At 44.1% G+C, this 22,242-nt stretch overlaps 2 protein-coding genes across 30 annotated transcripts in view; one reads left to right on the top strand and one right to left on the bottom strand.

Annotated features, from left to right (window-relative positions):
* The window catches only part of TTLL5 (tubulin tyrosine ligase like 5), a 279,445-nt gene extending 268,386 nt beyond the window's left edge, over positions 1–11,059 (bottom strand). For 24 of the 26 annotated variants that reach the window (XR_011504698.1, XR_011504700.1, XR_011504699.1 and 21 more), the window contains exons 1-3: positions 10,867–11,059; positions 9,386–9,554; positions 3,399–3,505 (exon numbers count right to left, since the gene is read on the bottom strand). Coding sequence is in view for 22 of the 26 variants with exons in the window: in XM_044774056.2 (XP_044629991.1) it covers positions 3,399–3,505; positions 9,386–9,459 (181 nt within the window). In the remaining 4 variants the exon portion in view is untranslated. Of the gene's footprint in view, positions 1–3,398; positions 3,506–9,385; positions 9,555–10,368; positions 10,568–10,866 lie in introns of all 26 variants that reach the window. The other 2 variants (XM_070514090.1, XM_070514101.1) reach the window with 2 other exon arrangements.
* Positions 11,027–20,280, top strand: ERG28 (ergosterol biosynthesis 28 homolog). Of its 4 annotated transcripts, none has more exons than XM_014840873.3 (5): positions 11,027–11,465; positions 13,631–13,789; positions 16,474–16,564; positions 19,284–19,402; positions 19,535–20,280. In XM_014840873.3, exons 2-5 carry the CDS (start codon positions 13,657–13,659, stop codon positions 19,612–19,614), a joined length of 423 nt encoding a protein of 140 aa, XP_014696359.1. In that variant the 5' UTR covers positions 11,027–11,465; positions 13,631–13,656; the 3' UTR covers positions 19,615–20,280. The 4 variants fall into 4 exon arrangements, with proteins under 4 accessions (XP_014696359.1, XP_014696361.1, XP_070370206.1 ...); XM_070514105.1 differs by having other exon boundaries at positions 11,337–11,465; positions 13,635–13,789; XM_014840875.3 differs by lacking the exon at positions 19,284–19,402 and having other exon boundaries at positions 11,093–11,465.
* The last annotated feature ends 1,962 nt before the right edge of the window (positions 20,281–22,242 follow it).

Genomic DNA, 22,242 nt, shown 5'->3' with positions numbered 1-22,242 from the left:
AATTGGTTAACAGAGTTTAAGTGATTTGCCTCTGACTTGCAACTAGTAAATGCCAAAGCTGAGATTCGAACCAATGACCTCAGTATAGAACCAACGACCCATGTATAGAGTCTTTCAACTCTATCACACAACAGTTCTGATCCATAGTACTGTGACCTTTGAAGATAGCTACAGGCTAGCCCCAGGATTCAGATCACTGCTTAAAATCAAAGAGGAGTGGAGATAAATGAAATTGAGAATAGGAAAACAACAGAGAAAAGATGCAAAATAAAAAGTTGGCTTTTTAAAATGACCATCAAAATTGACAAACCTGACTAAGGACAAGAGAAAAGATTCATATTACTAAATTCAGAAATGAAAGTGGGGACATTACTACCGACTTTACAGAAATAGAAAGGAGTATAAAAGAATACTATCAACAACTGTATGCCAACAAATTAGATAAACTAAATAAAATGAACAAAATCCTAGAAACAAACTACCAAAACTGACTCAATAAGAAATAGAAAATACAAACAGACCTGTTAGAAGTAGAGGTTGAATCAGTAATCAAAAGCCTCCCAACAAAGAAAAGCCAGAACTAGATGAATTCTATAAAACATTTAAAGAATTAACACTTATTAATCCTTCTCAAAATCTTCCAAGGAGGAGGATGGAACGCATTCTATGAGGCCAGCATTACTCTGATACCAAAGCCAGATAATGGCATCACAGGAAAAGAAAACTACAGACAATATACCTTATGAATATAGATGTAAAAATCCTCAACAAAATACTAGCAAACCAAATCCAGCAGCATATGAAAAGGATTATACACCATGACCAAGTGGGTTTTATCTCAGGAATGCAAGGGTGGTTCAACATACAAGAGTCAATCAATGTAATATACCACATTAACAGAATGAAGGAAAAAAATGGAATCATCTCAATTGATGTAGCAAAAGCATTTGAAAAAGTCCAACACCCTTGCATGATAAAAATACTCAGCAAAGAAGGAGAAGAAAACTTTCTCAGCATGATAAATGGTATTTATGAAAAACTCACAGCTAACATACTGGATGGTAAAAGACTGAAAACTTTCCCCCTAGGATCAGGAACAAGACAAAGATGCCTACTTTCACCACTTCTATTCAACATTGTACTGAAAGTTATAGCCAGAGCAACTAGGCAAGAAAAAGGAAAAAAGCCATCCAGGTTGGAAAGGAACAAGTCAAATCTCTGTTTGCAGATGACATGATCTTGTATATGGACACTCCTAAAGAATACACACACACACAAACTATTACAGCTTTATTAACAAATGAGTTCAGCAAGGTTTCAGGATACAAGATCAATATACAAAAATCAATTGTATTTCTACACACTGGCAATAAACAACCCAAAAATGAAAGTGAGAAAACAATTCTATTTATAATAGCATCAAAAAGAATAAAATATTCAGGAATAAAGTTAACCAAGGAGCTCTAAGACTTGTACACTACAATCTATAAAACATTGTTAAAGAAATTAAAGACGACCTAAATAAATGGAAATACATCCTATATTCAGGGACTAGAAGACTTAAATAGTTCCAAAAGTGATTGACAGATTCAATGCACTCCCTATCAAAATCCCAACAGCATTTTCTTGCACAAATGGAAAAGGTGATCCTAAAATTCAATGGAATTGCAAGGAACACTGAACGGCCAAAAAATCTTGAAAAAGAAGAACAAAGTTAGAAGACTCACACGTCCCAATTTCAAAATGTAGTACAAAGGCACAGTAATTAAAACAATATGGCACTGGTATAAGGATAAATGTACAGATCAATGGAATATTAAGAGTCCAGCAACAAACCCATACATCTGTGGTCAACTGATTTTCAACAACAGGGCCAAGACTATGCAACAGAGAAAGAGGATAGTCTCTTCAACTAACCGTTCAGGGACAAGTGGATATCCACACACAAAAGAATGAAGGTGGACCCTTACCTCACACTATATAAAAATGTTAATTCAAAATGGATCAAAGACCACTTAGCTCCAAGTATAAGACCTTAAACTATAAAACTTCTAGAAGACAGCATAGGGATCATGACCTTGGGTTGGGCAATGGTTTCTTAGATATGACGCCAAAAGCATAAGCAACAAAGAATAAACAGATAAACTGGAAATCATCAAAATAAAAACTTGCTCAGGAAAGAACATTATCAAAAGAGTGAAAGACATCCACAGAATAGGAATATATCTGATAATGGTCTTTTATTCAGAATGTATAAAGAACTCTTATAACTCAACAACAAAAAGACAAGCAACTCAATTACAAAGTAGGCAAAAGCCTTGAAGAGACATTTCTCCAAAGAAGATATACAAATGGCCAACAAGCACATGAAAAGATGCTCAATGTTATTAGTCATTACGGAAATGCAAATCAAAACCACCAAAAGAGACCACTTCATACCCACTAATACAGCTATAATCTAAAAAATAGAAAATAACAAATGTTAGTGAGGATGTGAAGAAACTGGAACTCCCATACACTGTTGGTGGGAACGCTGCAGTCACTTAATAAAGTAAGTGACAGTAAAGGAACTTTGGCATCTCCTCAATAAGTTAAACACAGAATTAGCATACGACCTAGCAATTCCATTCCTAGGTATATACTCAAAAGAACTGAAAACAGGTCTTCAAACAAAAACTTGTACATGAATGTTCTTAGCAGCACTATGTACAAAAGCCAAAAGGCAGAAAGAATCATCCATCAACTGATGAACAGATAAATAAAATGTGGCAAATCTATACAATGGGATATTATTTAGCCATAAAAAGGAATGAAGTACTGATACATGCTACAACACGGATAAACCTTGAAAACATTACGCTAAGTGAGAGAAGCCAGACACAAAAGTCTACATATTGTATGGGTCTATTTATCTGAAATTATCTATAATAGGCAAATTCATAGAGACAAAAAGTAGTGATTGCCAGGGGCTGGTGACAAGGCAGAAAGGGGAGTGACTCCTTATTGGGTACAGGGTTTACTTTTGGGATGATGAAAATGTTCTGGAACTAGATAGTGGTGATGATTGCACATCATCTTGAATGTACGAAATGCCACTGAATTGTATACTCTAAAATGGTTAAAATGGTAAATTTTGTTACATATATTTTATCACAATTAAAAAAGTAATAAATAAACACACATACACATAAATCTGAAAAAAAAATTCAAAGAGGAAAAACAATTTAATATGCAGAAAACAACTGAAGAAATCACAAATAATCCTTTCAAGATAACAAATCAGTAGATTTTTCTCACGGCCCAGGCCCTTTCCCTATCTACATGTGATATCAGTTTCTTCAAGACAAGGTTGTCAGGGCCATGATCAGCCCTGCCCTCCATGGAGAGGTCATACTCACCTCCAATTACGCGAATATTGTTGTCCTTTGTCAGAATAGCCTCAGCATGGAATACCAAAACCGGAATTCTCCTGCAGCCTCCAGTCCACATGATACATGGATGGTCCCTACAACCGTAACAGAAGGCTTTATTAATTCACAGATCAAAATCTCAATTACCAGCTGAAGCAGATCACTGTGGTTTGCTACTTAGCACCTTTTCTCTCCATCTGGAACAAGAACCCCAAGTGTCCTATGGGAAACCATTAATCTCCCATTCTTAAGTATGTGGTTTGCTTAAGATTAATTCCATCCCTGCTCCAGGGATGGGCCTTGACTGATTTCAGCCAATCAGGGTATTCCACCCCCCAGTTATAGTGGCTGGTTCAGGGACGAGCACATAAACCTATTGGAACCAGTGAATGTCAGGAGACAGGTTGTGAGCCCCTCTGAGAAAGCGATGGTTTCTTTCTCTTCTACAGCAGCTACAGGAGAGATGTCCCTCTTCCCCTTGAAGGTGTAAGGGCACAAGAGGTTTGGAAGTGCAACTGTCACTCTGTGACCTGGAGAGGAGAGTGTGGAGCTGTTGGTAAACGAGGAAGTCAGGAGAGCCTGACTGAAAGAAGGAGAGACACGAGATCCTGAAGGGCAAACGTGGAGTAGAATCAAGTCTTTCCTAAATGAGTAAATACTTTATTATTTAGGACACTTTACTCCCCAGCACACATAAAAAATCCTAACCAATATATTCAAAATAATTTATATACCCCTTTTACACCCTATAGTCCCTTTTAAGCCAATCTGATGACCCATTCTAAGATTCTGAGCTAGGAACCCTAAGTTAATACAATTATCCCAATTAAAACCACATATTTTAAAGAAAGCCTACACTAAATGGAACAATAGATATTTTCCTCCAGAAAAGGACCCCTGAATTTATTCTCTTCCTCTATCCTCAGGAAATCTAAGATTAATGAATCTTGGACAGATGTACATTTACTCACAGGGAAATCTTCAACCTCTTTAATGCAGGGAGGTGGAAAGTGAAAGAAATGAACTGAGTCCCTCCTATGTGCCAGGAATTAATCTAGGAGGTGTTACACGTTACCTCACTTAATCCTCTTGCCGGCACTAAGAACTGGAGAAAAGGTGTCTCAAAGAGGTTAAGTAATTTGCCAGAGGTCATACAGCTGGTTAAGTAAGGGAACAGGTATTTGAATTCAAGTGTCTATGTTCTTTCTACCCTTCTATCTCCCTAATCACATTTCGGTGATGTTCTGCATATGGAATACCTTAAACTCAACTCTTTGGGAATTTAATTCCTTAAATAGAATAAGATCCGTTTACCCAGGATTCAGGATGCTCTCAAAAACTCACATGACCACACCCCTCAACAAAGTCCATAACACAAATCGCAAGGTCAAGTCAGACTCTCCCAGCTCAAGTTTAAAAAGATCCACACTTTGAGGGGCTGGCCCATGGCCGAGTGGTTAAAGTTTCACGTGCTCCACATCAGCAGCCAGGGCACGTGGGTTCAGATCCCGAGTGTGGACCCACTCCACTCATCAGCCGTGCTGTGGAAGCATCCCACAAACAAAACAGAGGAAGACTGGCACAGATGTTAGCTCAGGGCGAATCTTCTTCACCAAAAAAAAAAACACAAAACAAAACAGATCCACACTTGGAATGCACAGGCTGCCAGGCTATCAATCTTAGAAGGAAGGCAGCCTTTATAGACTTGGCATGAGCTGCCAAATGCCTTTTAGTGAAGAAAGCAAACAACACCATACCTAGTTTATTTCCTATTTTCTAGAAATGGAATATGGTTGCTAATTGTTCTTGCTCTCTGACTTGGGTGATAGTGCCCATTTGTGAGAAATGGTGTTTACAGGGTGCATTTTCTAGCAAGAAAGATTTTCCTGTGCTTTGCATGCTTTTTAATCGTAAACATCTATAAAATGTGGGCAAGGGGCCAGATGATTCCTATGATCTCTTCCAATTCTAATTTTCCCACTATATTTCTAAGGCAGAGGACAGAGAAATAATAGGCAGCCTGAATTACAAAGTCTTGGACAGAAACTTTGGAAACTATCCAAAGTTCCTCATTAATCTAGCACTAGCTACTAACTGGCACCACTGTGCCTTAGCACTCACAAACAATGGATTACTGCTAACAGCTAAAAATGCCTGACAAGAGTCAGGAATGGCATACAGTCAGCACTGCATAATGACGTTTCAGTCAGTGACATATTGCATGTACGATGATGGTCCCACAGGATTAGTACCACACAGCCTATGTCTGCAGTAGGCTTACTATCTAGGCTTGCATATGTACACTCTACGGTGTTCACACAATGATGATATCGCATAAGGATGCATTTCTCACAACGTATCCCCGTCGTGAAGTGACACATGACTGAAAACATACAAAGCTGAGAAAAGCCAAGGCCCTAACTTACTACCTGTGGAAAGCCAAATCCCTGGCTCAGAAATCTTTCCACTTACAACCTATGAAAACATAAAAGAGGTAGTAGACAAATTGTTAATTCAGTAAGGTCATCTAAAATGCAGTTAAGGCAGGGGCTATATTGTCATGAAAATCATGCTCCCACCAGGTGGTGCTAAAGGGAAAGATTCAAAAGGATTAGGAAACCAGAAATTGGAACCTCACAATTTCATTCACACCAGAAACTGGTATATTTAATATGCTTTTAGAGGCATGAAAGAACAAAGGATGTGAATGATGAATTACTGAAGCAGGCCAGTTTTATGGTTCACTTTACCGAAAGGCTAAGAACGTTTTGCTTTTTAAGAAGCAATTTCATGAGGAATATATATTATTCACTCCTGGGATCCAGCCTGCATAACTCAAAGCCTCTACACCTGATTGAGACCAGTGTCCGTGATGAAAATGCCTTTCCCACCGCTGTCCGCTTACTCCTACTCTCCAAGGCCCAGCTCATCTCCCCACCTGCAGGGGGCCTGCCCCAGCTCCTCCAGCCCACAGGGATGCCTTCCTTCTCTGAATCCTGTAGCACCCACCGTGTAATCATTTGTTGATGATCTTTTATTTTTTCCATGTAAATGCTGATGATCTTTTTAACTGATATAAAGCCAGCTTTTATGATAGGAATTAAAGTTACTATTTTTTCTGTGACTAAAGAAACCTTACATCAAATCCTTTTATGAAAGTTTCCACATCTATTTATAAATTTGTATTGGGGACCCCCAAGCAAAATAGAGAAAAAGAGCCCCTTTGCATTTACTGTTTGAAATAATGCCATGCAAAACAAGGACTGCATGGACAGTTTCTAGCCCTAAAGTCCAGGATTGCAAAGCATTAATTAATACTTTAATACGGCCTAGGAATCTGAGCAGATCGAACAGATGTCCATGGATCTTTGGATCAAATCAACATCCTTAGATGACTGAAGACCTTCTAACTTCCAAGACTTTTTAAATGTAAGCCTGCTTTTCCAAGTGTGAACAAGATTGACTTGACATTACTAATGTATAATACAAGTGTCTGATACACAAGACATGGGCTGACAGAATGAGACTAACAGTCAAAAATCAACAGCAAGAGTTTGAAAGGAAGAAGAGTGAAAAGCCACGAATTTGGATTGGGAAGGCTGGGGGATCACAGCTTTATTTTCACTAAGTTCTACTAGAAATTTAACATTTCCCAATTACAAATATAGGCAACAAAGCACAGCAGTATTAGCATTATCTGTGCCATTGACTCTATCTGAAACTTCAGATTTTTTAAACCATTTTACAGTTGTTACCAATATCTCAAAATATTATTTACATTTATCACTACTTCTAAGTGATGGCAGATATTAAACTTGCCACTAGATCACCTGTGATCCCAGTCCTCCTCCTCTGCTGTGATGAGGCTGGACAACAATTTGGCAACTCTCCCCCAAGCAATTATTCAGCTACCAAATGGTGACATCTCACACTGGGGGTCTAGACATCTATGATTCCCACTTTTCTCCACTTATAAGTGTTAATCAGGGGCCGACCCGGTGGTGCAGCGGTTAAGTGCACATGTTCCCCTTCGGTGGCCAGGGGGTTGCCAGTTCGGATCCCGGGTGTGGACATGGCACTGCTTGGCAAGCCATGCTGTCACAGGCGTCCCACATATAAAGTGGAGGAAGATGGGCACGGATGTTAGCCCAGGGCCAGTCTTCCTCAGCAAAAACAGAGAGGAGGACTGGCAGCAGAAGTTAGCTCAGGGCTAATCTTCCTCAAAAAGTAAAAATAAAAGAATAAGTGTTAATCAGAGACCACTCCACAGTGTGATGATTTTATGCCAACTAAGCAAAAACAGTCTTTATGCTCCTGTCTTCAGAAAATAAAACTTAACTTTCCCATGTTTTAAATGAATGATCTTGTTATTGATGTAACAATAAGAAAGCACATATTACTATAACACAAGTTTGTTTTTCTAATTATGACAATTACATTTCAATGTAATTAGTATTCTTTGAAGTATGTATTTTAAGCATGTAAATATATTATTCTGCTAAGAGATCCATAACATTAAAAAGGTTAAGAACCGCTGGATCTAAAGTGATCTAAAGCATAAAGCCTCTATTCATTCATTGCCTACCAAAATGGCAATTTTATACAGTTCAGTCTGATACTTGTGGGGCCCAACCTCTAGGCCCACTAATAAGAGAGAAATTCATGGAGTAAAAGCATGATCTTGAAACAAGAAAGACGGATGCTTGCAGGAGAAGCTAAAAATTTTGTGAAATGTGTAAGAGGCAGCACACAGAAAGCAAAAGTCACAAGAAGGCAAAGTGGCCCAAGAGAATTACCCATTTAATTATCCCAAATGAGAATGACCCAAATATACTGTCAAACCTCTATTATGTTCTACAACCTAACCATGATGAGAAGCCTTTCCCCAAAGCTTTATTAATACTTCAATAATTTTTTTCAAGTCATATTAAATATTGTAATCTTCGACTTTATAAGAAGAAGTCCACTTTAAATTCAATATCAAAGCCATTTGGAATAATGCCTTACATCTGTATGGCACTTTATAATGTACAAAGTAATTTCATACACATTATTCTGTTTGATCCTAACCATACCTCTAGAAAACAGCCTGGGAGATATTATCCCCATTTCTCAGGTTAGGCAGCACACACATATTTGAGGAGACTGACAGAGAAGGTTAAAAACTAATCTTAACTTTAAGCCAGTCTCTCTCTTTGTTCTCTGTGTCAAGTATTAACATTAAAGGAGGCAAAATAGCAAAGTGCTTCAAAATCCAGAAAAACTAGGCCTGAATCTCGATCCTTCACTTACTCTCTCTGTGTCCCTGAAGAAGTACTTTGATATTTCCGAGGCAGAGCTTAATAAAGCGGGAATAGTAACATCTTCAGATTAAATGAGACACAGTAGTTAAAGCCCTTACCATCATCTATAGCAGCTGCACTTATCACTATCATTCATTCCTATTATTATGAGAATCCAGCAACCAAGAAACCTGGCTCATACCCAAAGGAACTCAGGAAAGCAACGTGGTCCAATAGACACAGCACAGGCTACAGAATTCTAACGTCCTGCCCCACGGTTACTCTGATAAGTCACCTGACCTCTCTATATTATCATCATTCTATCACTAATGCCTTCGAGAAAGTAACATAACCAATGTCAGAGCTTGGAGACCTACTTTTCTTTAATATCTAAAAATTTCAAGATCTCCTACGTTAGGAGCTCTGATTAAGAGTTTACCAAGAGCTACCTGCAACACCTAGAGCTGATGTTCATTCATGAGCCTGTGTTCACCCATGAGCCCAGAGCCTTATCTCATTTCAGGTAGCTGATGGGGATGGAATAAGATCTTGAATTAGATCGTATCCACGTAGAAGCTAAAACCAGAGGGAGACAATACCAAAGGAAGGCTATTGGGTAAAAGGGTCTATGAGTAAAAGAACTATTTTCCACCCTAGAGGCAAAGGGTCAAAAGCAGGCTTGCTGTTACTTACTCTTGGCTGACCGCCTCCTCATCCTCTGAGGATGATGCTGTTTCCTCCAGGTCCCGGGCCATCACGACTGGCATTTCCTTTAGGGTTTCTCATGCAGTCAGCAGACGCGGGCCTCAGAGACCTTTCCTTGCAGATTCACTGGATCAAACAATTCGGGTGGCACAGATTCCTGTAAGAAAGCAGAATGATCTGAGACACAATGCTGTTGTCTATTTGTTGATCATTGCTGACGATCTTCCAAGTAATAAAAATGAATATCTACCTAAATGGTGCCCAGCCTCTAGAAGCTTACCTTCTATCACAGTGCCTAACATATGCCACAAAAAGCAAGATTTCTGTCCAAACATACTGTCTCTCCTCTATGCATTTGAAGAGCTGTTAAACTCAAGTTTCTCATTTTTCTTTTATGTACTATATCTAACATGCCCCAAAAGGACAGACCTGCTTAACTTTTAGGTAACTCTCAGGTAGGTGGACAACTACCTAAAACAGATTCCTTGCTTAAAAAACCTGTCCTAGGTTAAAAATAAAAATTCATTGATTTAAGATCCTTGAAAATATTTTAGACTCTACGACAAGCACACAGGTTAAAAGCCCTCATGTTTCCACTAAAACAAATTCAACAACGAACCAAAAGATTAATATAGTTCTCTTGAACAGAGGTCATAAGTGGCTGAGAAGAAAACACTGTCCTTCCAAACACTCAAAAATTATTCTCCCTTACTAAAAATCAGAAACTATGACCTGAATCTCAAATACACATTAAAATTAAATATTTCCAACTGCTACCTTAAAAATATTTTTTCCATAGGGAAAAAGTACGCGTTCGTTATGTGTTTTCGAGGAACAGAAATGACAGATAAAGAAAATGAAAATATTTAAAGGACCATAATCCCATTACTCAGAGATAGCCACCTGATGTCAATCCTTCCAAACCTTTTCTATACATTCATATACACAGTAAGATTCGATTGTAAACGCACCAAAAAACGCCGATCCCGATAAGGACCCCTACAGATCGTCAGCGGAACTGGCTGAAGATCTAACAACCTCAAAGGCGTCCTTCCAAGGATTCCCAGCGGGATTTCTCGATCTTTCCCCAAATGTTGGGATGTCCTTTAAGTTAAAGCAAAACAAACAAAACCTCCAAGCGAGGAAAGGGTGCCGACCGTCCTAGGCTGCCTGCAGAGCGGGGAGAGACAGGACGGTCGGAAGAAGATTAAGGACACTCGCCCAAGGAGCGTCCCCGCCCTAAAGAGATCAGCGCCTCAGCCCCACCCCTGACCCCCCACCCCCATCCCAGGCAGGTCCGCAGATGCTCCCCACGGGAAGGACGGGGCGACTCCGCCGCCGGGATCCGGCCCGGCGCGCCCGGAAGCCAACAGCGGCTCCCGGACTCGAACAGGGAAGCGCAGCGGGCCGTGCCGCCCAGACGCGGAGCGCACCTCCCGCGGTAGGCGAGCGCCGGCGCAGGCGTTTACCTGGCTCATCTTCCCATGGCTCGGGGCGGGCAGGCGGGGACCGCGCTCGGCGCCTACCTCCCTGCTCCTTCCCCAGCCGGGCTCACGGCCGCGGAAGGCTGCTTCCCCCGTTACTACAACAACCAACAAGCAACCGCCCGCTCGGAGCCACTGCGCAGGCGCCCGCCACCCGGCGCCGAAAACGTTCGGCTGCGGGCGCGGACGAATGTCGTCACCGCGGCGCAGCGCGGGCGCAGCGCCCAACTCTCAGCAGAAGAGTCTTTTCTTTTTTTCCGCTCTTTTTTCCCTCCGCCCCTAAAAGGTTGACTTCGAAACCAGAGTTCTTCCGCCACGCTCGATAGGGGTGTTCCCTGCGTGAGCGGCCTCCCAGGGTGAGGCTTGGGCAGCGGCAACCTCTGATTGGCAGTAAGGGGTTCACGCCCCATCTCCTGCTCGAGGACAACCAGAACAGCCAATCAGAGCGAGGACTGACCGAAACGACCCAATCCTGGAGCCGGGTGAGGGCGGGGCGGGGACAAATGGCTCAGGTGGACTGCTGGAGCGGTCTTGGGGAAGCTTATTTGCTGCTGCTGCTGCTGAGTTGGGGATACGGTCGGCAGGTAAGAAGAATGTGGGGGTTAAGAGTGATATAGGGGTATGTGTGGCATCTGATTGAAAGGATCTGGAAGGTCTGGAGAAATGGAGGTGGGATAGAAGAAAGATACCTGGAAGTCAACCTTTTGAGGGAAAAGGGGTTCAAGAGACCATGAGAAGGGGGAGCTAGGAAGATGAAGGCTTGGTAGTTACGGGGAACGAGTGAATGGATGAACGAATGAGGGGTCACTGTTAGCCTAGCACGGTGCAAGGAAGTTTCACTTTTCTCATGTAATTATTATTTTTTATCTCCATTTTGCAGGTGAGGAAATCTAGGCTGTAAAGTGTAAACTACTTGCCCAGGGTTACACAGCTACTAAATGGTAGGGCCAGGATAGGACCCTCTCTCTCCTGCTTCGAGTCTTAACACCACACCTTTGCTGAGCTGGGCCAGGGCACGATTTGAGTATAGATGTTGGATATTTTAGGAGGCCCTCAAACTTTAGGGACATGGTGTTGAGGGATTGGTCGAGCAGTTCAGAAGAGTGCTCAGGCTCTGCCTTCATCAGCTATCTGTTGCTGTTTCTAAGAGCTTCTGTGAAATGGACATTAGTTCTGTCAAAGAGAAGAGCCATCCATGCAGCTTTTCTGACCCTTGGAGGAGAGAGCCTGAGTCTCCTGTTGAGGGAGGGTGAGAAATTAAAAGAGGATGGAGGGATCCTGGCCCCTGCTGTACCCACTTGTGCTGTCCAGTAGAACCCGATAGAGACATCTGCTGCCAGAGCAACAAAGGAAGCCTGATGGTGTATCACCACCTCAGGCCCAAGAAGGTAACCTGAAACAGACAAACAGTGGGCAAAAAAAACCTAATGAAGATGGGAGGAAGTAATTCCATTATTAGATTCTTTATCTACATGGGTTTTATGTAAAGCAAGCTGATTGAAATCAATGCTCGGCAAGGCTTGATCTATGCTTTTTTTTAACAAAAAGTACATAATTGTATTTTCTACACAACGTGAATACAGAAGTGAATATGGTATGCTTGTCTTCCTCAAAAATGGAAACTTCATCAAAATATTCTCAAACCATGAGGCAGCATGCAATGTAGAGTTCAAGAAATTGTGTATCTTAGCTCTGCCATATATTAGCTGTGTAACCTCAAGCAAATCACTTAAGTTCTCTGTGCCAACACTCATCTGTAAAATGGAGGTATTAATAGTGCCTACCTACCTTGTTTAAGGATTAAATGCGATAATATATGTTACGTGCTTGCACCGTATGACATACATGTGCCTGGTAACTGTTAGCTATTATCATTTCTCTTGCAACCCAACACCGACATTGCTGTTTCCTTCTCCATATAATTTTCTTACTAGTTCTTAAGTCACAGCAGTTTATTTATAACTTTTAGATTGTTATTCTAGTTTATGAAGCATGGTGTACCTGAGAACCAGAGTAGAGAAGAGGTGAAGATGTAAATATTGTCCTTACACCGTAGGTTCCACTCAAATGTATAAGGTTTCTCTGTGGTGGAAGGATCTGTCATCCGTAGCCAGGCAGGAATCTGGTCATAGATTTAGAATCACCTCTGAGCCGCTTGCATTACAAAGGAATGGCATGAAAAACCGGGCTACAAGTAGAGATATAAGAGGACTGACTCCAGCCAAGAGAAAAGAGTTCCGATTTAGCTAATATTTTGGAGAAATTGCTTAGACAAAAATAAATACTATGCCACTTAGTGCAAAGTTCACTGTGGGTTCACTAGCGTTAGCGTGACTCAATATTGAGACCAGTTTCTGCAGTCTTCCACGGCAGTCCATTGGGTTACTTTGTAGTAATATGTGTACACTGGCCTTCTTTTCCCGTTCTTCTCTCCAGTTTTTCTGCTGGGTTTGTCATTTCCACCCGCTGCCTTATTTAGTTTTGTACACTCTAGGTAAAGGTCAGCACACTTTGGTTTAGGGAAATATTCAAATGCAGTGTGCTAACCCTGTGAAGTAAGAGAAGTGTGTCAAGATCCCTGGGGATGGATGAGCCCAGGGGACCCGGAGAGGAATTTATCAAGTGATGGACCAAGTAAACTTAGTAGAACCCTTGTGGTGGGGCCCAGGTTAATGACGGAGGTGGGACAGCTCATGGTTAAAGTACATTAACCGTCTGTCATCTTGTGTCCTTTGCCTTCGTTTCCAAGGCAGAAAGCCCTCTCTGAGCGGAGCCATGAGCCGCTTCCTGAACGTGTTACGGAGCTGGCTGGTCATGGTGGCCATCATAGCCGCGGGAAACACGCTGCAGAGCTTCCGAGACCACACCTTCCTCCACGAGAAGCTCTACACCGGCCAGCCAGGCCTCGGTGAGAAGTCCAAGAACGGCCACCTTTGTGGGGTGGCCTGAATCGTGGTTCCCAGGCCCAGCTGGACATCAGAATAACCTAGAAAACTTAGAAACAAACAAAGCACAGGTGCCCGTTTCCCTCTCCTAACCTATTTCCTGAACCTTTGACCCGCTGGCTGGGGCCCTGGGTTCTATTTTTTTTTTCAAGATTTTATTTATCCTTTTTCTCCCCAAAGCTCCCCAGTACATAGTTGTATATTTTTAGTTGTGGGTCCTTCTAGCTGTGGCATGAGGGTTGCCACCTCAGCATGGCTTGATGAGTGGTGCCATGTCTGCGCCCAGGATCCGAACCGGGGAAACCTTGGGCCGCTGAAGCAGAGTGCGCAAACTTAACCACTCGACCACGGGGCCAGCCCCCCTGGGTTCTGTTTTTTAAAAACTTCCCAGGTGATTCTGATGCTGCCTAATCCAGCCTTTGGCAGCCTCTGGAATGGACTGTGGAGAGCACTTGGCCCCTTTTCCCCAAGCTTCTCTGAATCCCTTTTCATTCATTTCACACTGCCCTGGGCAGTTAGTCTGTGCAGAAGGCAGTACGCGGACAAGTGGGGAAACAGAGGTACTCGGCGACTGTGCGAGGCCCCACTGGAAAGCCATGAGGAAGCTCTGCACGTTAGCCAGCTCTCTTCAGAACCAGGTCATGGACACAGGGTTATAGTCCACGTTGCAGACGGAGAGTTACTAACCCAAGGCCTTCCCAAACCGTGACCTAGTCCTGAGGAGGAATCCAAATCCTCCACTGGGCCTCCCAGAACGACGCTCCAGAAGGCCCACGGTGGCCTTTCCCAGCCTCCTGGGCCTCTCCACTGAGGGTGTCTTCACGGTTCAGCTCTGCTCCCCTGCGTGGCTGCGGGGGGTTGTTTGAGCTGCAGCACCATCCACACAGCTGACAAGTCCCTGTCACATTTATAGCTAACCCACATTCAGGCTCTGACCTAGCTCACCTTCTGTGTATAAAATGAAACTAAGCAGGCTATGGCTCATTTTGAACAAAGCTCAGAGACAATAGGAGTAAAGAACCTGGAAACCTGGGCAAGACAATTCTACTTTTTCACCCTCAAACGCTGCCCTCAGGTGGTCCTGGAACCCCATATGGATTCACAGAATTTTGAGGGTTATCTGCTCTAGCCCTTTGAAGTCAAGTTGACACAGAAAAGCCCAGGGTCATGTGAAATGCTGAAGGGCATGGAGCTGAGCCAAACAACTGTGTGTGGGGGTGTGGGGGTGTCTGTCTATCAGTCTTTCTCCAGCCCAGGAGTGTGTGTGTGTGTGTGTGTGTGTCTGTCTGTCTGTCTGTCTCCAGCCCAGAAGTAGAGTCTGCCTCCTCCCTCGTGACCTGCGGGCCGGCAGAGTACTCTGCTGGTCACAGCTGTGCTCTGGAGCTTCAAGTAGAAATTTCACCTGATGCCTCATCTGATGAGAGTTGGCAAAATATTCCACTTTTATATCTCACTAAGTAGAGGAATTTCCTCAGTCTTTTCATCAGAAAAGCCATCAAATTGGTTTATAAAGAATGTACCCCTCCAGGACTAACCCCTAGATACTTGGTTGGCATATGGAATTTTTTCTCACCCTACTACCATCTAAGCGTTCAGGGTTGGGAAATTGGTGTCACTGTCTAGTTTTCCAAAGGCAGGAAAGTCCTTAAAGCCCAAGAAAACATTAACAGACCTTTCAGTTTTTGGTCTTGTCCCCTGGAATTTCCCTTGCTTGACAGACCAGCACAGGAAGTACCTTTGCTTTCACTGTGTTGGCATTGCCAACCCCTGGATGACTGAGATCAACAGCTGTATGTTACAATCACCCAGGGAGGGAGATTTCAGAAAATACTTATGCCCAGGGCCCACCTCCAGAGTATGAGTTAACTGCTCTGATACCCAGGTCTTGGTAATTTAAGGAACTTCTTCAGTTGATTCTAATAAATGCCCAGGATCGAGGACCACTGTTCTGGTGGTGTATGATCCGTATACTTTCAGAACAACATATCTGATACAGCAGTGTCAGAACCAAGCCACCAAGAGCTGCGTGCATTCAGAAAACGCCAGAGAAGCAGTGCTTTGTTCCACTACCACGTGCACAGGAAACCAGCCTGGTTTGGGCTCTGCTCAAATAACACAGAGCTGAATTCAGGAGAAGACTCAGGGACTGAGGTCTCTTGAAGACCAGATATGGGCATCTAGATAGATCCCAGTATTTCTGAGTTCTCTCCTACCTCGGCCTTGAGAAGTCTACTGAACCCCTAGGCCTCCTCTGTTGACAGACCACTCTGCAGCATTGCTCCAAACCTGTCCTCATCCAGACTCGCTGGGCGTTGTCAACACCAGATGGGCTTCCAGGGCAGAGGCGGAAACTGCTACATCCAGGAGTTACTGCCTACGTGGGCTCTTTGTTGGGTTTCTGCTCTCGGAACTCCCCCACCCAACTGTAGACAATTGAAGAAGAGCTGGGCAGTTCTCATTCTGGAACTCCTTCCACTCCTAGTTTCCATGTGCAGCACCAGAGCCTCCCTCTGCTCTGCCCAGCCAAAGGGAGCTAGCTCAGCACCCTGCCTCCCATGAACCACCAGTGAAGTGGGAGGAGTTTAAAGGAGCCTAAAACCCCCCCGCCCCCCTTTCTCAACAGTCTTGCTTTTTTTTTGCTCCACAGTGAATGGCCTCCAAGCTCGGACCTTTGGGATCTGGACGCTGCTCTCATCAGTGATTCGCTGCCTCTGTGCCATCGATATCCACAACAAGACGTATGTAAGGGAAGGAAGAGCTTTAGTGTCCTTGTTGGAAGTCACGTGCTAAGCATACCCCCTGTGGTCCTCCCCTCAGAGTCCTGTTAATTTTGATACATTAGCCTAGAGTGTGGACAATAAAAGGTTAATGCGTTCACTTCCTTCCAGGCCTAAAGACATAATAGGCCTAACAGTTCTTTAAAGTTTGACAATTCTTTGGAACTGACATGGCAAACTGGTATTGTCGTGATCCAGTAGCCTGCATCATACCCCATCTTCTTCTTTACATCTTTACTTCTTTGCTGAGGAATCAGCCTTTCTTCTACTAAAGTAGTAGAGGAGTGTGCTCTTTTTAGAGCAGCCACTCACACCTACCTTATTCTCACATTCCTCCGTAAGAAGCAGGAATGACCAGCAACCACAATCCTGAAAAAACCAACCCACAAGTAACCTGTTGTGTGCTTGTGCAGACTCAGTAGGTGAGGGTGAAAGAGAACCTAGGACTCCTGTATTCTTCTCTTGGCTACTCAAATAGAACAGCGTGGACCAGTTGCAGGCAGTGATAGGCTCGGGTCTAGATAATGCTGTAACTCGTGCTGGCCACTGGAGGGGGCTCGAGCTTTCCTCCCAGCAACAGCCATCAGCACAAGGAAGTGGAAAGTTCACTGGGGTAACTGGGTGAGGCCACCAGAACGCCAGCTTCACACTACAGTATTTTTCTGTCTTACCCAAACTCTCAGCGTCTGAGGAGGAGAGGAGGTAATGATACTGAGCCCCCCTTATTACGCTGGATGCTTTCATCCACATGACCTTGATTAACTCTCCTAGCAGCCCTGGGAGGTAGTGATTTTCATTCCTGATTTTGCAGATCTACGTACTCCAGACCCACTTACTTTAAACTGAGGAAGACTGACGCAGATAGGGTTTGAAGCAGCGCTATTGGCCCTGCGGTCTCTCCAACTTTATTTTTAAAATGCTTCTTTTTTTTGAACTTGAAAACTGTGGTTTACTTGTGCTAGACTGACACATATTTTTGGAAGCAGTGTGGTTTAGTGGAAACAGCCTGGGCCCAAGAATGAAAACTGGAAAATGGACTCTGGTCTCAGTTCTCTTGGTAACTAGCTTTGTAGCAGCAAGATCATTATATGCCTTCCCTGCATCTCGGTCTCTTCCCATATGCAATGAATCTAGTGTGTCTGTCCTCCTCTCAGGGTGACTGGGAGGGAGTAAGGATTGGCTGCTCATTTGAAAGACCTTTACCATGATGAAGAATTGCTGACAGGGTCAGGGGTATATCTTTTGTTGGCTGTGCTTTTGCAATGAGCAAAGACAGCTCAGACTTATTTTTACCTCTGTTAACCCATTCACTTCCCCTTCTCCCAACACAGGACAGCTACAGAGGCTGACTTCTGTTTCCAACCTCGTTTAGCCTGGGCCTTTGGCCTGTGTGCTTCTGCTGTGTACTCTCATTCTATTCCCTCCCTAACCGGAAACTGAAAGTCAACTCCCATGCATGCATATTTACTAAATGTGTAAAAACATGCACAGGAATGATAAAAATCAAATTTACGATACTGGTTCCTTCAGTGACCAGGGGGGCAGCGGGGAGACAGGAGAATGGAATAAGGATACACAGGATGTGATCTGATACCTGTAATATTTTATTTCTTTTTCTTTCGTTTTTTTTTTGTGTGTGTGTGAGGAAGGTTGGTCCTCAGCTAACATCCATTGCCAATCTTCCTCTTTTTGTGGAGGAAGATTAGCCCTGAGCTAACATCTGTGCCGATCTTCCTCTTTTTTGTATATGGGATACCACCACAGCATGGCTTGATGGACAGTGCGTACCAGGGATCCGAACCCATGAACCCTGGGCTGCCAGAGCAGAGCACGCAAACTTAACCACTTTGCCACCAGGCCAGCCCCTTAATATTTTATTTCTTAGAAAAAAGTATCTGAAGCAAAAATGTCAAAACATTCAGATTTGATGGAACAGGTACTGGTTGCATAGGGGTTAACTGTAGTAGTCTCCATAATTTTTTGTATGTTTCAGGGATTTCATAATTTTAAAAATTTCCTAGTTAAAAAGATAGCAGCAATCCAAGTGGTCAATCATTCTGTCACCTATCTCTTCTCCACTTCTTTATCAAAGCTGAGGAACAAGTTCTCTTCCCGTGAGGTTGTCACTGTGTTCTCCACCTGACCATTTTCCTAGACTAAGACACAAATAACTGGCCCACAATGCAGGAGCATCTAAAAGCCCAGAGTGGTCCTTTCTGCTCATTGCCCGTTCAGGCCCTTCATTCTGTGGCATCCATCATGTCAGCACTGACCAGCCCCTGGCCAGCACCTGCCAGGTGGGCTTGGACTACAGAGGCAAGGCAATTTGAGTAAGTAGAATATATAAGCGTGGTCGATCCAAAATGTCTACACTGCCTAGGAGTGCCATCATCCAGACTCTGCTTTGCTGGCTTCACCACTTTGCTAAGACTTGGAGATCCACTCTGGATGGCCGGACCATTCTCCTCTCAGTTTAGCAGTTGAAACTTTCAGTTTTGGCCTCGTAGAAAACAGATTGATGTGATCAGGCAGCCAGGTCTTCCTCAGGAGCAAGTCTCCTCTTCCTTTCGCCATAGTCACTGCCTGGATTTTTACCTGCGTGTATCAAGTCTGACCACTCCATTCCTCTGCGTGGAACACGCAGTCCCTTCAGTTCCCATTTCTGTCTGCTCCCTTGTAGGCTCTACCACATCACACTCTGGACCTTCTTCCTCGCCCTGGGGCACTTCCTCTCTGAGTTGTTTGTGTATGGGACTGCGGCTCCCACGATTGGCGTCCTGGCACCACTGATGGTGGCAAGTAAGCATCCATCCACCCTCGACCCCCGACAGGAACGGTCCCAGCCCTAGAGCTGGTGCTGGAGAGCAGACCCACAAGGTACGAGGAAGCGCTGTGTTCATGTCAGCCACTGTTCTGTTGTCTGTATTCAAGGTTTCTCGATCCTGGGAATGCTAGTTGGGCTCCGGTACCTGGAAGTAGAACCAGTGTCCAGACAGAAGAAGAGGAGTTGAGGCCAGCACCACCACCTCCAAGGCTTCGTCTTCCACCTTCACTTCCTCTTCCTCCATCCTCTCTGCTCTTTAATCTCTTCTTTTCTGCTCTATGATAAGCCCCCTTATCCACTTCTAGCCTTTATGTTTTGGTTTTTTTTAATTTAAAAATTTTAAGATATACCATACATACAGAAGAGTATATGATACATATGCACAACTTAAAGAATTACTTTTAAGTGAGTATGATATACCTCCATCCAGATTAAGAAATTGGCAGTACCTCTGAAACCCTGTGTATCCTTCCCCCACCTGCCACCTCTTCCAGGATCCCTTTTCCAGCCTCCTGCTTTTCTCCTTTTATTTTGAATCTTTGACTTGACTTGTGTGGTGGGAACACGTGAACTCTGAAACTTAAAGCTGCTGCCTTACCCACAGCAGCTGCCACCAAGGGCTGCTGTAAGGGGTGGTCCACTCACGTTGGGCTCCTCTCTGCTGCTGGACCCAAGACCGAACCATCCGAGGAACAGGCAGGTCTTCTACAAAGGGCTCCTCTGTGAGTGAACATGACTCATGTCCTTGTATCTACTGGGGGGTCAGGTTCGGAAGTGTCTGAGCTGCTTTTAGACCATCTGGTCAGCTGTATTTGTGGAACAAATTTTGTAATAAATAGAAAACCTCTCTGTTCTCATCAGTCCTTGTACTTGGACCTCCCCTATACCAGCAGCATTCGTTCCCTCCTCTGAGCCCTGGCGTAGGAGCATCACAGCTTTGTGCTGATCAGATACACCAGAGTTAGGAGGACAGCTCAAGACCCAGGCACACCTGGCTGCCTCCAGCCCCTTCTGTCACTTGCTCATTTCTCTTGAAGTCAAATCTTCCTCCTCTCCTTACCCATCTTCAAGATTCACAACTGAACAGTTGGCACTGGTTCTTGTTTTCTTCCTAAGGAAGGAACAGATTCTCGAGAAAGCAGAGGCAAGAAACAGAACAAACAGCAGAGAAGACACAGCTGCATGACCCTGAAAGGAGGTTACTGCCCCCCAAGGACAGTGCAGTGGAGTGACAGGTGCCCCAGACACAACCCTGGGAGCTCCCACAGGTTGGTTGCTCCCACACAGCGTGTAGACATGAGAGTTCATTCACTGTCTCAGCAAGCAGCTATCGAACACTCGCTCCATGCCAGACACACGGGAAAGAGAAATGGACAACCCAGGCAATGTCCCTGCCCCCATGGCCCTTACATTGTCGTCAAGGAAATGTGAGCAACAAGCCAACAGGTCAGAGAACAACTTCCAACAGTGATAAGAACTCTAGAAAACAAGTAATTGTGATCAACAATTGGAAGAGGCATAACTTAGATCATCAGGAAGGGCCTCCCTGAGGAGGTGGGGTTTGAGTTGAGACTTGAATGCCCAGACCTCAGGTGTCTTCAGATATGAGATAGGCATTTAGGGCAGAGGGAGCAGCATCTGGAAGGTAGGAGCAGTTCAAGGAGTAGGATCGGTGTAACTACAGTATGGTGAAGTTAGAAGTAGAAGGTAGGAGATGGGTCAGAAAGAGAGGCAGGAGACTTGTAAGGGATCATACGAAGCTTGAAGTTGGAACTTGAATATATTGGGAACTCTCCATCAGTTAAGGCTCTTTAGGTGAAAAGAGGAAAATTTACCTTAAACCAGCTTAAACAATAAAGATAACATTGGCTCACAAAACTGAAAAGAGGATATAGGCTTCAGGGATGGTTTGATCAGGACTCAGCTCCATTTCTCTGCATTTCTTTCAGCTCTGCCCTCCTGTGTTGGCTTCGTCCTCAGGCTGGCTTCCTTTATGGTGCCAAAAGTAGTGTAGCAGTTCCAGGCTCACATCCCCACAATAGCACATCTAGAAGAGTAGCTCAGTGATAAGGACTATCTTTCCCTTACTCACCAGGTATGGTACGGAGTAAGTAAGAAAAAGAGGCAGTAAGAAAAGCAATGATCTTACAGAGTTAACCTCTGAGTGGAGACCCCATGGAGCCCACCTAAGAAAGAGTGAATGAAAGCCTACGATGGTTTGGATCCTCTAGGCATGCATCATAGAAGTGTGATTCCAGATACATAAAGACAAGGACCTAGAGTATCTAGCAGACACTATGGCTCTTAGATTTCTTTTACAGCCCAGGCTTGGCTCCCTTCCCAGATGATTTTAAGGAGAATCGTACTGTTGTCTCTCTCCAGCTAAGAACTGCTAACAGAGCTGGTGCCAGAACGCCCCAGGCACAGTGCACCTCTCTAGGGAAGAAATGTACAGAAAACCGATGGCAGCAGCATATCCAAGTAACAGCCATAAGGTGAACGCGACTGGGAGGGAGAGTGGCAGTAAGTAGGACAGTTCGGGAGAAAAACGGTGACGGAGCTGCAGGCGCTGAGACTGCGGACTCCGGCCAGAGCAGACTGGTGCCAGGCTGGGGTGACTGTAGAACAAACACCTCGGCCACCCTCTGAAGCAGAGGCACAAACGACAGTGGGCCCTCTGAGCAGCCACGCTCCATGAACTGTCTTCCTGTGTGCACAGTACACAACGCGGTCAGGGTCATGTGATGGGCGCTGAGGCGCAGCCCCCCCAGAGGTCGACAGTAACCTTTACAGCCTTGTGTGTAAAAGATAACCC

Source organism: Equus asinus, chromosome 7 (assembly GCF_041296235.1).
Source record: "Equus asinus isolate D_3611 breed Donkey chromosome 7, EquAss-T2T_v2, whole genome shotgun sequence".
Classification (NCBI taxonomy): domain Eukaryota; kingdom Metazoa; phylum Chordata; class Mammalia; order Perissodactyla; family Equidae; genus Equus; species Equus asinus.
Note: the sequence above shows the minus strand (reverse complement) of the source record. Positions and strands in the feature narration are given on the sequence as shown.

Bases quoted from the DNA above. Each gene is read 5' to 3' on its own strand.
- ERG28 (XM_014840873.3), top strand. From the start codon at position 13,657: ATGAGCCGCTTCCTGAACGTGTTACGGAGCTGGCTGGTCATGGTGGCC. The intron at 13,790-16,473 runs GTGAGAAGTCCA...TTTGCTCCACAG, and splicing joins CACCGGCCAGCCAGGCCTCG to TGAATGGCCTCCAAGCTCGG. The intron at 16,565-19,283 runs GTATGTAAGGGA...GCTCCCTTGTAG, and splicing joins ATCGATATCCACAACAAGAC to GCTCTACCACATCACACTCT.